An 18,110-nucleotide genomic window follows, 5' to 3' on the forward strand; every position below is an offset into this window, starting at 1 on the left:
TGGCAGAATAATCACCCTTAGATTTCAGTCTTATTTATTAATCTTTTATAAAAAATAAAAAATAAATACATAACACCCAACACCCCATGATTTCCGGCCAGACTGAGATTTTATTGGCTAACATTAATTTTGGGATAATTTCTTGATAAAATCTAAGAGTTATTATTCTGCCATGTAATTCTTGAATCTTTTTTTATAAAATCTTTCTTGATATACAACATTGCTCAATTAAAAAACAACTAACAAACATAAAAAGGGGTTAAGCCTCTAAAGTTGATATTCAAAGTCAAGCTGAACGTATTTCGACTTCAACCACCAGAAAGAATGAAGTTTTACTAACCAAATAATACAAAAACCCTCGTGTAGTTGTTTGGAAGATCAACCTAACCCTCTAAATTCAACAATATGCTCCCGATCCTTTATTAACCAATGACGAACCTGAAACCAAATACCACAGCTGGCCATAAAACTTACAACGGAAAAATAAATGGTCCCTATCCGCTTGCATGCCATAGAGCCCCGTACAAATTTGATCATTCGTTGTCAGAACCCTTCGGCAAACCATATTGTCTTTTGTGGGCACCCAGTTGAGTAATAAACGTCACACAAAAAGATTGATTTTTAATGGAACCGTCTTTAACCACATAACTGGACTGTTGTCAGGAAACATACCACCATCCACCGCCAAGATGTTGTTATAGGCGTAGCACACCGTATAGTGATGGGAAGGATGTAAATTCCAAACCCATATGTCCTCCCTATCAGCCTGCAAAACAACATAATTTAATAGTTTGACACATTCCCCGACCAACTCCTCCTCCCATACAAACAACATCTTACACCACTGTCACGCTACACCATCCAACCCCCAGCCTAATGAGTGCATGTCAGCCACCGTTACCACTTTGATAAGCGATAAATCATAAAGTCAACTAAATCTATCACTCAAGGGAACTCTGCCTAACTATGGATCCCGTCAAAAGAGAGTATCTGATCCATTATCCTCTACACGGTTAATATTATCATGAAACCAACCACTATCCATCAGACCCCGACCCTCTCTAATCTAGTTAAAATTCCTCCACCACACAGAACCTCCTCCTCCCCCTATAACTCAATCGCCCCCTTTCCTCCCCGTATCTAACACCCAACACCTGATACCATAAACTCTTCCTCTCCTCCAACGCCCTCCAACACCACTTACCAAACAAAGCTATATTAAACTCCCTCAACCTCTGCACCCCTCGACCACCAGTTTCTTTACTCATACAAACAATATCTCAATTAATCCAAGACATTTTCTTATTAAAATCAAAGTTAAGGCGTTCTCCAATATTTTTTGTCAGTGATGCACTCATCAACTGTTTAAATAATTATGCGTGACTACTCTTGAATTTTTTTTTTTGTTGGATTGATAGTGTCATTATGTTTTGGCGTTTTTAGTTTATTTACTATCGTATCATTTGAATCTATTCTTTTGAAATTTATTTTGGTCTACTATTTAAAATTTGTTTTGTGCTTTTGTGGAACATACAAAACATTCACGATATGCCAATAAAATGCCCCATCTAGTCTCAATAACTAATATATTCGATCTTTATATATTAATCATCGAATGAATGTAAATAATTATTTTTTTAGAAAAGATATGTATTATTATATGCAGGAACCGAAATTTAAATGTCAGACACTTCGCTCATTCACCTTAAAAAATGTGAGTTGTAGCAACTAAATTACCTAACAAAACCTCCTATTAAGGAGGAACATTTACCCTCAAAGCAACATTATAATATCCTGCCCCTTAATCTTACAACATACCCATCAAATTGACGAAATTACCCTTGCTTATTTTCCACTCTCAACTTTAAAACCAGAGTCAAAGATCCTCTTTCTCTTTTCCCTTTCTCTCTTTTCTCTGCAATTTTCAACCTTCTTTCTATTTCTTCTTCACCATGCAGCAATCTTGATCTATACCAAAATATCGATATCAATGGATTTACTTGAAGGCGTTGGAGAGAGTTCATCGCCACCTCGTTCCTTCGGCGGCGGTTACACGAACTACGATATCAGAACCGACGTTTATAACCGTTTGGTTGAAACCGGTCACGAACAAGCCGTATCGAATCCGGAGTTTCGTGAACAGCTTGATTCTCACTTCAATCGTTTGCCTCCAAGGTTCTCTTCATCAATTCTATCGTCACTGTTCAATTTCATTTTCTCACTGTTTTTGTTGTTTTGAATTTGAATTGTTTTTGGATTTTACTATTTGAAAATTTGAATGTCGTTCGCGCAATTTTATGTGTTCGATTTATTTAGCTAAGATTTGAGTTGAGTTGAGGAGTAAGAAATTGAAGTGATGAAAATATGGATATTGTTATTATTTTCAGTTATGGACTTGATGTGAATGTTGATAGAGCTGAAGATGTTTTACTTCATAGGAGTCTTCTTGATTTGGCAAGAGATCCTGATAAGCGTCCCGTTTACCATATTCGTTTATTGGAGGTATTGTTGTTACTTTTGTTCCAAATTTTGAATCACTTCTAGAATTAGAAACTTTATGTTTAGTAGTTCATCATGATAATTTAAAAAACGATACACTTTGCGTCACACAATAATTGTCGCATTTGATAATTTCACATAGATTACGGAAAGGAAATGATAAATAAAAGAAAGAGAACGATGATTTTACTGATTTATCCTTATTAACTATTAGTGTTTTCTCATCGGTGTAGAATATAAATGCAAAGATAGTTGTTTGATTCTTACCAAACAAATGAGGTTCTTCTGCTTGCATATATTCACCAAAGGAAATACCTGTGCTAGCCAACTTGCATCCTATGTTGTATCCAATTCTCGTTTCAATGGTGGAATGTAATTCTATCTCTCATTTCCGAGGAATTTTTTAGAAATAGGAACCATCTTCCTAACTTCCGTTTTAAATGATTTCTTAATCATGAGTTTTGTATTTGATTTGTAGTTTTTTACACCGCACTCTTTTTTTTATACCTTTGGGTTTTCCTTGTAAGGTTTTTAATGAGGCGATTGTAGTTTGTTTCTCATGATTGTACCCTTGGCTTTTGGCATAGTCCCCCAAGTTCTATTATTTTCTTTTATTTTAATAAATTTATTAGGGGTGTTACAAATGATAGATGGTGATCTTGGGTGCCAACATAGTTGGATGTCATTTCTGCCATGCAATGCTTTGGCACTATAACTTTTGCTTAAAAAAACTTGAGGGTGTAAATTGTATTAATTAGAGGGTACAATTGGAAAAAAAATTAATACATTGGAAACCTAAGTGACAATCTTTTTGGGACAATTTTTTCCGCAAATATAACAAGTATTATGGGACAAAGGGAGTAATTTTTTTCTCATATTAATGCCTGTACCTATGAAGCGCTGGCACAAATATGGACACTGGAACAACAGTGATACATGGACACTGATAATACTTTGAGAAAGCAAAAGTGATTGAACATAACTTATAACTATATGTATGTGTGATGGACACACATAGATATGTACTGACTTTTCTTCTCCTATATACCATTTTGCTGGGCAGAATATTGCTACTAGGACAGATGGTGAGGATCAAGAAATTGTTAATACTCATACTCGCCCCGAGTCTTCTTCTCATGCAACAAATGGGGGAGTCATAGCATCTAATAAGAGGTATTCAGTGAAATTTGAAGTATAATAATGCATATATACATGCGCACATATTCACAGTAAGGTTTCACAAAACTGTTGACGTAAATATCAGTTTTATCTTTTCATAATCTATAGTTTATGTAATTTCTATCTTTAGGACAAGAGATCTGGCAACCGAGTTTGAGACTTACTCGAAGCTTGAGGATCTAAATTTGGATGTTATGAAGAACTCCAAGGATAAAATTGACAGCTTTTCCCAGAGGTACCAATTGAATAAAATTGTGTCGTGAATTCTTACTTTATCTTTAAACTTTTGAAATGATTATCTTGTTACATTCATCAGAACCCAATATGGCTGCAATTGTTGTTTGTAGAACAGGAATTTAGCTCTATATACTTGTTACAAGTGGAATTAGAAAGTCCAAACTACTAAGAGTTCATGCTAGGTGAGAAAATGAGAGGAAGACCAAAAAAACTGAGAGAAGTGTATTCTTAGAATATGAAAGAGAACTTTCTAAAAAATTTATTTGTTAAATCTTGAAATGATACAGAAGCTGGTCCTCTGTATTTATAAATTTAAGGGTAACAGAAAATAACCAGTTAACTAACCATAATTGTTAGTTAGTTACTTACTGACTCTATTTGAAAGGAAGCTTCTATCACAGAAGCCGAACATCAGCTACTAGAAACAGAAGCTGCGAGAAGCTAATAGTAGCAGCACCTAATTATGTGCTATGCTTATGCAATAGAAGCAACAACGCAATATGGAATAATATGCACCTGAACATTCCCTTTAACTCATGGTCCTTGTGCCGATGAAAAGTAATCAAACACTAAGGCTATCTCTGAGAATTATGAATCTCCGAGTAGATAGAGGTTTGGTTTGTATGTGGACCTGTTGATGGAATGCAATGGACCACTAGACTCTTTTAGAACTCTCTCTCTAAAAAAAATATAGCCAGCTCCATGTATTTAGCTCTAGAATGTAAAATAGGATTGTAAAATAGGGCCTAAAAAAACTCAATAACCAGAGGTTGATCTTCTATCATCTGGGTTAGCAGCCAGTTTGCATCACATATTCATAATAGGCTTTTAGAGGAAGTGGCGGTCTTGGCAAAGCTTTGAGCAGAAGACTGTTGTCATTTGTTGTACCCTTAAGATAGATGAGTATTCTTTTAACTATTTCTACTGTTCCGTTAAGGGTTATAGAGAAATTGACACACTTTTTTTACTGTATAGGAAATTTATGACCTGGTAAATATGGAAATGCCTTTTGCTTGTGGTATGTGAGCTCTAGGCAATAAGTCCTGAATGTACCTTCCTTTTAAAAGGAATAGAGACATCCTTTAAGCGATTCACTTCAATGCCCAGAAAATAGTCTTAAGCACCTAAATGCTTGAGAAAAGTAGATTTAATTATGGAATAAGCTTGTTTAGACCCATGAACAGTGAATGAAGACGAACCACATTTATTGGGCTTGGAACCAATGTTGAATAAAGCAGGACCCAGACTCTCAATGCATGCTCAAGTCCAAGGTAATCAAAATTGGGATTTTACGTATAATTTGCAATGCTGTGAAGGCTGAACCTGATTCGGTGAGTACTGAAATGATTAAAGCTGTTGTGGAATGTAATTGGTGTTAAACCTATGATAGCACATGGATGCATCATGGCCAAATTAATAGCATACTTTGCACTGAATGCTATCACAGCCACCACAACCACCTCTTTCAAATCTACCTCGCCTGCCTCAAAATTACTACTTATGCCATTGATCTGAGTGCTCTGAACATGTTGTGTAGGACTTTATTTGAAACTTGAGAAGAAGAAATTATATTAACCCTTAATTCTAGTGGATGCGTTGATGTTGATAGAAGTTCCATCATTCCATGTATGTCTAACTTTTAAAGGAAGAAAATAACTTTATTTTGGAGGGAGGGGCCAAATGAGAGAAGGAAGCTGTTCTTGTATCAACCCATATACAGATTGATATGAAGTAGACAAGAGGCCCAACAGAAACATCATGTGCATTATAGAAAAATCTATTCGGTTTGGAAAGTTTGTTTTGCTCTGATGTGCTTGTGTATTTTTCAAATAATCTTTTCATTTTGGAGGATATACCAGTATCCCTGTGTTTGTGTTATTTTTATATAACTTAGAGGTTTCATGGATTTATTCATTACAACTGGTAGATATAACCTTATTTCCGTGTTGGAGAAATTGGACCGTTTGACCTTGAGTCTTTAACTCTATGTGATCTATCTATGCTACAAATTGAAGTATTACTTGTGTGTGAAATGTTACCTGCATGATTCAATATCTTTGCTTGTGGAAAATAAAAATGCAGGCATGAACATTCAAGTGTCCCGGTTCATGAAATAATATTTTCCGCTGTTGACAAACCAAAGCTTTTAAGTCAGGTATGATGAAAAAGTTAAACTTGCTTTTTATAATTAAAATTTGCATATTTGTAAGTTAATTTCAAACTCCAAATGTAAATGAGCTAGATTTTTCATCTACACTGCATTCAATCCATGGGTTTATTTTCCGTTGTTTTATTGATTTGTCATGTATGTCGAATTTGTGTAATGGAATAGAAGTTTCCCTCAATATTTGAAGCTATTTGATAACTAGAGATTTTTTTTAGAAGTTTGGAGTATCCTGTCATATAAAGCAAAGATAAAATGAAGCTTATAGACACTTTTTGAAAGCTTATGTGGGATATTATACCAAAGTTTTAATAAATAGACTTTCTGCATCATTGTTTTCTTTATGCATCATTATTTTCTTGATAGTGCACGTGATTTGTTTTCTTGATAGTGACAAGTGATTTGTATTATTGAATATTATTGTTAATTTAACACATCATTATTCCTACATAATGCATAAACATTAGATAGAAAAGATCTTGGGGGTGGATGTTGGGGTTTCCTTTGTGCAAACTTAGCTCTATTTTGTTACTTTAATGAAGTATGAGGTTCTAGTTTGTTAATGCCCTAAAATATAATTGATGAATAGCATGATTTCTTTTGACGGATATTATTTCCTATTGATGGATAATATGATTTCTTTGATGAATATTATTTTCTTTAGCTGTCCGCATTGCTGTCTGATATTGGGCTTAACATCCGTGAAGCACATGTATTTTCCACAACTGATGGATACTCCCTTGATGTTTTTGTGGTGGATGGATGGCCACTAGAGGTATGCTGCTACATGAATTTGATGATACTTGTTTCCCCTTGAAGACCCTCTGCAAAGTTGTATCTTTAAAACCAGTCATTGTTCGTTAATTTAAATTTTACATTGACATTTGTGTTGTTGCATGCATTTGATAACTCTTCAAGTCATTATACAATTTTGAACTTGGTGGTTAAACCGTTCGACTTTGATACTGGCATCTAAGCTTTGTAGATGGATTAGGTGCGAACACGAGTTACTCACTAACGTTCATCTGGATCATAATTACTTAAGGGAAATACTAACAAGTGCCCTTAGGGCACTTGATAATAAGTTTAAAGTGGAAGTTTTATCTTGGAAGTTGTGTATTCAACATATTGAAACATTAAAAAGTAACTTTTTCAACATAAAATTTATCAATTGTTAGCAAGACCCTTACTTAAAAATAATTATTTTATCAGACTTTTTAATCTGGGTTAAAAAGTTAATTGGTTCAAACCAGGGCATAAGCTTGTAGGCTATGAGGGAGCACTGTTATTATATTTCTCCTGTGTCGGTGATCTGTGCTGAGTCCCATTGTTGCTTACTTTGCAATCTTGTGCTCAGGAAACTGATGGTTTGTATGCTGCTATGGAAAAAGCTGTAGCAAGGAGTGAGGTGCATTTTGTCTCCTTGATCTTGATTCTGCAAAATCTTATATCTGTTTTGTTTGAAATGTTGAATTTTACCTCCGTCAAGAATGAATAGATTAATGATTCTTGATGCTCATAGGCTTGTATTTCCTGCAATAAACTTTCAAAAAAGTAACAACTCTACAATTTCCTTGGAAATGGCTTATGAGTATAGGATCCTAGGGGAGGAAAAGTATTTGGGATTTTAAAACTGGATATATAGAAATAGACCACTTACAACAAACTTAACAAATTCTGGAAAGCTTATAGCTTGTTTTTGAAAAATTTAAAAGTAGTATTGCTGTTTCCCACAGCTCATGCTCAATAGGAACCTGTAAAAGCATTGAAAAAGATCTTACACTCTTTCCTGCCACCGAAGCTTATAGGGTGGACACGATTATCAAAAGAAGATGGAGAAACCCTCAAACCAATGCTCATACAAGATGCCAAAATATCTAATACAAAGCGGCCATGTAACCCCACTGTGTAAATAATGGTGTCCGCGGTCAATCTCCAAAAGTAAAACACAAACATAGGGAATAACAGACCTTGTCAAGTGACCTATGATTTTGATACAGATAACTAATATTACTATTGATATCTATGTCCCAAAAAGACTTATGTGGATAATATCTCACCGAGTGGCCTCTTCCTCCGGTCGAGTCATCTTTCGCTTCAATACCAGGAACTGAGACGGATTCGGATGGAGAAGGATTAAATAGTTCATCATGAGCTGTCCGAAACCCGCGAAAACTCAGTCTTTAGGAATGTCACACTGTATTTTACTTAAAAATCATTGTACACAAATCCTCTTCATAAACTTTAGTTGATATATATCTTACCCTTTTCTTAAAATGTATGCCCGTGAGCTTTAGTAAATATTCAGAAAACCCACTCCGTTCATCAGAAATCCACTTCAATTACGGAAAGTGTAATGCTTATATCTGATGTTATACTTCATTTAAATAACAATTAATGCACAGCTTAACTAAAGAATACGATTTTCACCAATGAGTTTACGCAAGCTTGTGGTTTCATTGCTGCTCTGGTTTATGCTGGTTTTAATGAATATAGAGATACATTTTAATTTTCTAATATCTATTGATTATAGTCTATGTTTAATGGTTGAGGAGAATTTTGTATTGTTTAGTAAGTATTTTGCTTTCGCCACATCTAGGGTGTTAAAAATTATGTAAATAAATAGTCATGGTTGATAGTATTAGTATCATGTAAATACAGTTATAGGGTAACATCAATATTTCTATTTTTGTCATAATTTTATAATTCAGTATGCATATGATATAGCTCTGATGTGTAAGACACAATTTCTCTCATTCTCAACATGGTATGAGTCTATCCTAGATTTTGTTATTGAGCCATGACTTCTGTTATCCCAGCCGCATTTTTGTCTACACTTTAGGGCTTTGTTTGCGAGTTTTGAGGGGAAGGGAAGGGAAGGAAGGGAAGGGAGAAAGGAGGGAAAGCCTTCCCCTTGTTTGGGAGTTAAAGAAACCAACAAGGAAAGGAGATGGAGGGCTTATGTGATAATTTTACTATTTTACCATTTTTTCTCTTAAAATCAATACATTGTGTTATATTTTGTAATTTATCTTGTAAATTGTAATTGGATTTTTGAATTATTATGAGTACAAAATTGTCAATTTGTATGTTTAACCCCCCAATACCCCCAATTTGGGGGAACTTTAAAATTGGACAAATGAAGCCCTTCAAAACCCCCCAAAACCTTTCCCTATTTTTTTAAAACTCCCAAACAAGAGTTTACCTCTCCATAAGCCTTTCCTTCCCTTCCCCTCCCCTCCAAAACCCAACTGTAAACAAAGCCTAGATGTCCAACCTTCTGCGTAAGAAGGTATGTTCAGATCCATGTTATGACGTCCACATTAGTCCATACTTCATACCAAGCACGAAGGATTCATTCCTCTTTCCCTGCAAGAGGATGCGTGAACCTTCAAGTCAAGCGCACTATACCACGGCTTTCTTTGATAGGGGGTCAAATGGCATTTCTTGTTTGGGTCGAGCGATTCAAAGTCCTAAGCGTGAGGGGCTGTCTGAGAGTCCTACATCGGCCAGAGATATCGTCCAAGGAGTGTTCATAAGGCTTAGCAGTCGTCACTCAAGAAGGATTTTTTTGTAGTTACGAGTTTTCTGAGAAACAAATGTCGTTGCAAAACCAAGTGCAGTCGCAGAATATTGAGCCATGGCATCAACTAATTGTCAATTCATCTGGCATAAATAGTTACTTTAGGATCTTAGGTTTGGAGATGCTACACAGATGACACTCATCTGTGAATAATTAAGTTGTTTTCTTGTTGCCTCAAATCCAATATTTCATGGCAGGACTAAACATACTGTGATAGATTGTCAATTTGTCATTTTATTAGGGAGAAGAATTAATCTGGAGATATCACTAGCTTTGTTGGTTCAAATGATCAATTGGCAGATGTAATGGATTCTCTTCATCATTTTCTCTTTTCTCAACACTGGAAAATCACTCTATTGAAAAATTAGGACAATCACACATTAGCCGAATTTTAAAGTGATATTTTAAATTTTATCTAATATTTGGGATTCAGTAATACTCTTGCTAAGCATGTAATATTGTAATCAATACTCTTCCTTTCTTTAGGGGTCATGGTCTCATTCTTCAAATTCTCATTCAGCTGTGGAGAAAGCCTTAGCAGCAGAAGGAAAATCTGGAGACTGGGAAATAGACAGGAGGTCATTAAAGATAGGAGAAAAAATAGCATCTGGATCCTGTGGAGATTTGTATGTTGGATTGTTTTGCCATTATTTTTTCTATATTTTAATTTTTTTTTCTTTCTATTCTGCTCTATATCATCATACTTATATTCTTGTGCATCTAATTCGCTTTGTATTTCGGACAGGCATCATGGAGTTTATCTTGGTGAAGATGTTGCTGTTAAGGTTCTGAAATCTGATCAACTGAATGATGCCTTAGAGGATGAGTTTACTCAAGAAATAGCAATTTTGAGGTCAGTATTTTGCTGCTCTTGTTTAAGAATTAAGACAATCCTGCATATTGCATATTTTGTTTTTCTTATAAATTCTTTCTTCCGAAAAATTATTAAATATTTTTATTCTTGTTTGTTGTACCTATAATTTTTTATACTTTTCCTTACCAAAAAAAATATATATATTTTTTTATACTTTTAAGTATGTTCTCTTTTTCTTCAAGGGTAATCCTAAATTCTAAATATTCTAGCATAATATCAAGATATTATAAGATATTTTCTTATATTCTAACAACTACATATTTAAAAAAGGAAAGAGAGAAATGAAATATCAACTCAAGTACCAAGTCTTTAGAAGTGGTTTGGCATGCTACATAACTATCGGTCTTAATTTTTTCAAGGAAGGAAAAACAGGCCTTGCTCTTTTTCTGGTTCACTAGTGACCTGTACATTTTGTCAAGAAAGTACCAAGTCTTGAGAAGTGGTTTGGCATGCTACAAAACTATCAGTCTTAATTTTTTCAAGGAAAAAATAGGCCTTGCTCTTTTTCTGGTTCACAAGTGACTTTTACATTTTGTTAAGTGTGTAGATCATGCCAATAAACTCTGCTTAGTTAGCTGCTTCCTTACAACTGTTCACTTGGTTAATCCTTCAAGGATTGGATGTCAGTCTATATGCTACTAACTCCATCTCACTATAAATGTCTTATTTGCAATATTTCTCTATCTCATTAATTGTCACTTTAGAATAACGATACAACATTTATTAACATTTTCCTAAGAAGTGCGCACTACCTTAAAAAGGTGCATAATATGAAACAGAGGAAGTACTTAGTTTAAATGCTTTTGTTTACATTAATTATAGCCTTGCAAGGATTCTCACTTTTTCCTTTACCTTTCTCTAACCTGGAAATATGTTGACAATTTGACTTTTGTATTTCTGAACGCAGACAGGTAGAACATAAAAATGTTGTCCGTTTCATTGGTGCATGCACAAAGTGTCCACATTTGTGCATAGTAACAGGTATTAGATTTATCCATTTGGTTATGCTAATATATAGATGTACATTATCCAATTTAATGTGTAATTAGTAAGTTTTACCCTTTATTGAGAGATGTCTTGCATAACTAAACACTATTATGACACCCTCCAAGAGGTTCGAAGTTTGAAATTGAACCCTCTTATACACGAAATAGATTTTAAAAAAAAGAACTTATGTCCATACCATTCTTTGTCTTTTTCAATAGTATAATAATAATTGCCAGTAATTGATGAAAAACTTTTGTTGGTAGGGCCGCTTAGGTTACTCTACAACAATAGTTGTAAGGATACTCTAGTTGGAAACCTGAAAAAATGGTATCATTGGGAGACAATAAATTGATATGGTTGAGTCAGAAACTTTGAAATTAAAATGAACACGGGAATTGCCATGGGAGAAGTTCTATGAAACTTATTTGAATTTAAACACCAATGTAAAAATTTGATGAAATATCGTATAAGATGAGTAATCAATCTATCTATTCCTCATTTTATTCACAAATGAGAGTCCCTTGATTAATTGAAATATGAAATAAAAATAAAAGCGTAAAAGCATTATTTGTATTCAAACTATATTTCAAAACTTTGTATATTTTTGCAGAGTATATGACTGGGGGAAGTCTGTATGATTACTTGCACAAAAATCATAATGTCTTGGAGCTATCTCAATTACTCAAGTTTGCAATTGATGTCTGCAAAGGAATGGAGTATTTGCATGGAAACAACATAATTCACAGGGATCTGAAGACAGCCAATTTGCTGATGGATGCTCACAACGTATGAATTTACTGAAAGTTTGAACTGCTGCTGCTGATAAAAAAAATTTTATTTTTTATTTTTTTAAGTTTTCTTATCATGACTGACGTTTATTTTTTTTTTTGAGTAGGTTGTTAAAGTGGCAGATTTTGGAGTTGCCCGGTTCCTAATTCAGGGGGGAGTGATGACTGCAGAAACTGGAACCTATAGATGGATGGCTCCAGAGGTTTGCTAAAAAATTGTTATGCTTTTTCATGTTTTAATATCATGTGGAAGTATTGTGTAATGTAAAGCCAATGGTTCTGGTCCATTACTAGCAACAACTAAACGTTTCTTCTGACGACTAATTGAGTTTGGGATCTAGAATTTTATTTTACATTTTCTTGTTGCACACTTCAACATAAACTGTTAAAGTATATGTAGTATCTTGTGATATCATAGATAATTATGTCAGAGTATTTGTTTTAATTAAGGTTTTACATTGATTTTACATGTGATATATTTGGTTTATTATGGTTTTACATTGGGTATATTACTGTCATTGCCTTTTCTCTCAAGGTCATAAACCACCAGCCTTATGATCAAAAGGCAGATGTCTTCAGTTTTGCAATAGTCCTATGGGAACTAGTGACAGCAAAGGTATAGCCGAAATTAGACTTGTAGTTCTTTATTCTCTTATTTATCTTCCTTTCCAATTCTTTGAACCGATATTCTTTATATATGTATATATTGTGCAAGATTCTTGTAATGATTTTATTTTATTTTTTCCTTTTGGTACTTCAGATACCATACGATACCATGACTCCACTACAAGCTGCTTTGGGTGTGAGACAGGTTTGTTCTTTATTTATTAGTGAGTTTTATGTTTGATGTGTAAAATTGAGAGCTGGCACAAATTGTTGAGGGGATACATTTAATTATAGTTAATGCACAGTATAAACTCCAATTAAAGATGAATTAATTTTTTTTCAAGTTTCACATAATTGTACCCACTATAGATAAATTCACTTGTATACAAAATAATAACAAACATGTGTAACAGATTATGAAAAATTAATGTCAAATATAAGAGCATAAAAATTAACATAAAATATACATGTGATGACTTATTATGCCTAAGGAATTAAAATTAGTCTGTAACCCTATAATTCGGCTTTCTGAAGTGAGCAATTCAATTTAAAGAGTATAAAGTAGGAAGCTCGATTGTTTGTGAAAAAATCAACAATGGTTGATGTTACGTGCACATCCATAATAAATCATGAATTTGTTAAAATACTAGCTATTAATTTTTTTCTCTTTAATGGTTGAGATGTTTTACGTTTTAAAGTGAGAGCTCAATATTTTAGGAGCCATAGTGATGAAACCTTGATAGAGAGAGCCTGATATCTTAATTGGTGAGATGTATTACTTTAATCTCTAATGGTTGAGATGTCTTACTACTTTACCTCTAAACCTGAGGGTATATTGTTTTTTATTAGTATTTTTTTTTCATGAAAAAAATTTAGGGTGAGGGGATGGGTGCCCCCCAGTCCAAGGGAAGACCTTAAGGCTAAAAAAACACTCACAAAGAGATTTACGTTATCTCCCTGCAAGGGGGCTAGTGGGGCTCGAACATGGAACCCTTGGATACAAGATTTGTTTTTATTATATAATATATCAGTGTCCCAAAAAAAAGCAATTGGTGAAGAATTTTGCTACAAACTTAGATCAAGAATCATGTAGGTAGCCGATTAATGATTATCCATCAGATGAGATGAGAGACATCGGATGAGAATAGGAACCACTAAACTTGCATGACAGTGAGTAATCTAGCCCATCAAATGCCATTCACAACAAATTTCACTCAGTGTCCATCAATTGGTCAAGTTCAATAGTTGATAAACTTTTTCACAAGTGGTATATTTAATAATTTATGAATTCAAGAGTATATTATGAATAATTGATTAATGTTATTCCTATGTTATAAATAATTGATGATTAATGTTAATCCACAGAAATATATATTATATAATGATACAACATTGTATCGATGTTACCGTGACTGTGTATAAGTTGCAGTGTTCAACCAGTAGTTTGCACTTTTGTGTCTCTGACCCGGTTGTGATTTTGTACACCCATTCAGGGGCTGCGACCAGAACTTCCAAAGAACGGGCACCCTAAACTATTAGATTTGATGCAAAGATGTTGGGAAGCAATTCCTAGCAGTCGTCCATCCTTCAATGAGATAAGAGTTGAACTTGAAAATCTTTTGCTAGAAGTGGAGGTAAACTATAGTAAATGTTATATTTTAGAAAGAAAAAAAAAAGAGGTTCCATTTCTTGTTATTTAATTTAATTTCGCTGGTTTCTATCAAAAAACAAACTTCCCTAGTCTGATCTTTGTTTTTAACGTGCAAATTGCAGAATTATTCAGAAGTTAATGGGGCTTAACCTTTCAAGGTCAAACTATTACATTCCAGTTATTTTCAGACGGTTGGGGAGGTCTTTCGCTATTCAAATAGCTGTAGAGTTTCTCATGCTCCCTTTTGCACCGAGGGAAAAAGGACTTCACAAAACTGACCAATACAGAGTGAGAAAATGTAAAGAGGCATACTAATGTTATAGTTGACATATAACTTAAATATATATCCCATGAAAAATCACGTCCAACTTAACTGTGTAAAGATATTTTGAAAAGTGGAATTTATTCCATGCTGTTATTGATATGTTCTTTCAAATGACGTGAAGTCAATGAAGTGTATTTTGTGAGTAATTTTTCTGTTGATCAACTAATGTTTCGTATTGTATATATTGCACGAGGCGATGAGCCCGGCTATCCAAGCTAGTTTAGTGCAAAGTGTTGCTGGTACCAATGTTTTCCCTATTATCAACTCAGTGTTATTTATTGTTTGGTTTTACATTCAGTCTTAATATGAATTTTAATCGATAGTGTAAATAAACAATAAATAACCATTGCATAGGTAGTAAAATTCTTTTGAACAAAAGATGCAACGATGAAAAGGCTCTCTTGATGTGCCAATAATAGCATTCTTTCTTCGGCTATCATCAAGTGATATGCCTCATATTGATGAATTTATATTTAATATTTTAATGGTCTTTGTTTTCAAACGCATAACTGATTCATTGTATGCAGACCTGGATTCAATTAGATTCCCTAATCTAGAACTAGGACCTTTACCAGACTTGATGTCCATTTACATTTCAGTAAATAAGAGAAGCCATTGATATTTTTTTGGCTTGGTAAATTATGCATACAATGTATAACAAATGTACAAGTATCACTCAAAATTAAAATCGATATTGTGTTATTTATCTTGTTTTTTTTTTATTGTGGTTAGCATATAATAAAAAATGTTCAAAACTAGTGTTGTTTTATTTTTTCAATAACTATTTTTTCTCTTCCATTAAATTATTACTATACATACTCATTATATTTCATTTTACATTTAAGAAAATGTTGTTTATCCAGACAAGCACCCTCGTGAAACATAGTGAATGAATGCTATTGGTTATTACAATCACCTCCATCCCCCGATTTTCGCTACAACCTGCTTTCAATTTTGACCAACCTTTAAAAACGGGACACGTGTATGTCGGGACACTTCGGGATGAAAGTGCTTGCTACATATAGCAGCGCTCAGGGTAACACTTGGGTGACATTGGCCAATCACAAATGCCACAATGCTTGTGAAAGAGAGAGAAACACAAGCATTGCGGCATTGTGATTGGCCAATGTCACCAATGTCACCCAACTCTATGTCACCCAAATATTTTCCTAATAGGTAATTGGTCTTGATAGAGTACTTTGAATGCATGTAGAGGTACATTTATAAAAATAAAAATGACTAACATCCAATAGTTAATGAGGTAAATGGAATGATCTAGGTGTACACGTAATTAGTCTAGATAGACTATTTTGATAATCCATATAGGATATAGTGTTTGCTATATCAAATGTTTGTGCATAAGACCAACTTAATACTACGCAGAGATAGCTGATTGCATGCATATATACAATAGGGATTGAATAGAATTAGGATGTTGGACCGATCGAGTGAATATATGATCTTATTTTGTTAAAATTAAGCGTACCTTATTGTTATAAAACTGGTTTATAATGTAATGTCTCCTCTTTAAAAACTCTTATCAAGAGTTATAACTATCAAAAGTTGGAGTTGAATTTTTTCTAGTATTTTACTATATGGTTCAAATCCAGAGATATAAGTATGTGGAGCCTATATAAAGAGCATAGGTTATCATAATTCATGCATCTCCCATCTTCCTACTCTTTTACTTCCTCGGTTATAAAATGAGGGTCAATTTAGCAATACAAATTTATTTTAAAATAGATGTCACTTACACTTTTTATGTTGAATTATTATTTTACTTTTATTGCAGCTTTTTTTTTTTGTCAAACTTCTAATTAAAATGTACAGTACTTCTAAAGTATTATACAAATAGTAAATAGAGTTAATTTAGTAAAATTGTGATGTCTATTGACAGCATAATTACATTTTTTTATTTGTGTGTAGAAATCTTAAATGACATTTATTAGAGTTCTACTCCCTTCGTCTCATAATATTAGTCGTTTAAAGTTTTTGCACGATTATTATAGAAATGATTAATTATATTGATTTCAATGATAAAATTAGTAGTATTTACTAAAACACATTTATTAATTGTAGTTAGTGAAGCAGTTAAGTTGGATGAAATTCAATAAATAAAGGTATAATAGTGGAAACAAATAATAAATATTGCATTGTAAAGTGACAATTACTTTGAAGAGAAAAAACAAAATGTTAAAGAGACAATAATTGTGAGACGAATAATTGTCTTCTGCAAGTACCTTTCCTCCAAATAGGTCTACCACCATGACGGTGGTCATGCGTCATTACAGAAAATCAACCACCATAGAGGCATCAACCTCCCGGAGGTTGAATTTGCTTTAAACAAGAACATATATAGATACCGAATTCACGACCAAATTTGTTTTTACTTGACGAGATGAATACTTGCTTGCTTTCGGTCCAGATACATATTGTCCAGAATCATTTCAATCATTTGATTTTATTTGTTATGTGATTTCATTTTTTTCAAAAAAATATTGTTGACTCCTACAAATATGTATTGTGCTTAAAGATCAATAGTTCAACAAAAATAAAAAAAAGTAAACTTTCTTCAAAACAAAAAATAAAGTTAACTTTAAAAGTAAAACAACAAGTCTTGAACCGAAAGTTTGAATGTTGCTAATGCCTTTAACAAGAGATGGATATATATATTTGTAAACACTTTTTGAACTCGAAATCTGTCATAAATTAGGGCATCGTTCCCCCGCTATGAATGTACTAAAAAACGAAGTTAACTTTGTTTAACATTTAACTGATATTGAAGGCATTTATAATCATTTATAATCACGTAAAGCTATTAAAAATATACTGAAAATTTCAGCAGATATCTAGCTTGAATAATTAAACAAAGAAAAACTATAGTACCCTACAAAGATTAGCTTATATTTGATTGAAGAGGGCATAAATAAATTTTCTTATGCAGATTATTATGTTACAGGTAAAACGTTTTTACTACTGATTAACATTGATCAATCCTCGTTAGAGAACTTATTGACATGGGTGGGTTCTTCCATCATTAAATTATTTTTATACGCAAAAGTTAAAGATCAAATCACAAACCACTTGCTTAAAGGTGTGTTTGTGAGTTAGATTTTAGACATAAACGTTTGGAGGGCTATAAATAAGTCTATATTTTAAAAAATATATTGATTTTTAAAAAAAATAAATTCAAGAACAACTTGATACATAAGCATAT

At 33.3% G+C, this 18,110-nt stretch overlaps 1 protein-coding gene across 2 annotated transcripts; it reads left to right on the forward strand.

Moving 5' to 3' along the window:
- Positions 1 to 1,879: 1,879 nt before the first annotated feature.
- Positions 1,880 to 15,139, forward strand: LOC11419727 (serine/threonine-protein kinase STY8). Of its 2 annotated transcripts, XM_024786342.2 has the most exons (16): positions 1,881 to 2,175; positions 2,388 to 2,502; positions 3,563 to 3,672; positions 3,809 to 3,913; positions 5,998 to 6,070; positions 6,744 to 6,854; positions 7,437 to 7,487; positions 10,149 to 10,288; positions 10,408 to 10,515; positions 11,444 to 11,517; positions 12,134 to 12,309; positions 12,419 to 12,514; positions 12,847 to 12,927; positions 13,072 to 13,122; positions 14,411 to 14,551; positions 14,691 to 15,139. In XM_024786342.2, exons 1-16 carry the CDS (start codon positions 1,991 to 1,993, stop codon positions 14,715 to 14,717), a joined length of 1,644 nt encoding a protein of 547 aa, XP_024642110.1. In that variant the 5' UTR covers positions 1,881 to 1,990; the 3' UTR covers positions 14,718 to 15,139. The 2 variants fall into 2 exon arrangements, with proteins under 2 accessions (XP_013469623.1, XP_024642110.1); XM_013614169.3 differs by lacking the exon at positions 7,437 to 7,487 and having other exon boundaries at positions 1,880 to 2,175.
- Positions 15,140 to 18,110: the final 2,971 nt, after the last annotated feature.

The sequence above is a fragment of the Medicago truncatula genome, chromosome 1 (assembly GCF_003473485.1).
Source record: "Medicago truncatula cultivar Jemalong A17 chromosome 1, MtrunA17r5.0-ANR, whole genome shotgun sequence".
In the NCBI taxonomy this organism is placed as follows: domain Eukaryota; kingdom Viridiplantae; phylum Streptophyta; class Magnoliopsida; order Fabales; family Fabaceae; genus Medicago; species Medicago truncatula.

Bases quoted from the DNA above. Each gene is read 5' to 3' on its own strand.
- LOC11419727 (XM_024786342.2), top strand. From the start codon at position 1,991: ATGGATTTACTTGAAGGCGTTGGAGAGAGTTCATCGCCACCTCGTTCC. The intron at 2,176-2,387 runs GTTCTCTTCATC...TATTATTTTCAG, and splicing joins TTCAATCGTTTGCCTCCAAG to TTATGGACTTGATGTGAATG. The intron at 3,914-5,997 runs GTACCAATTGAA...ATAAAAATGCAG, and splicing joins ATTGACAGCTTTTCCCAGAG to GCATGAACATTCAAGTGTCC.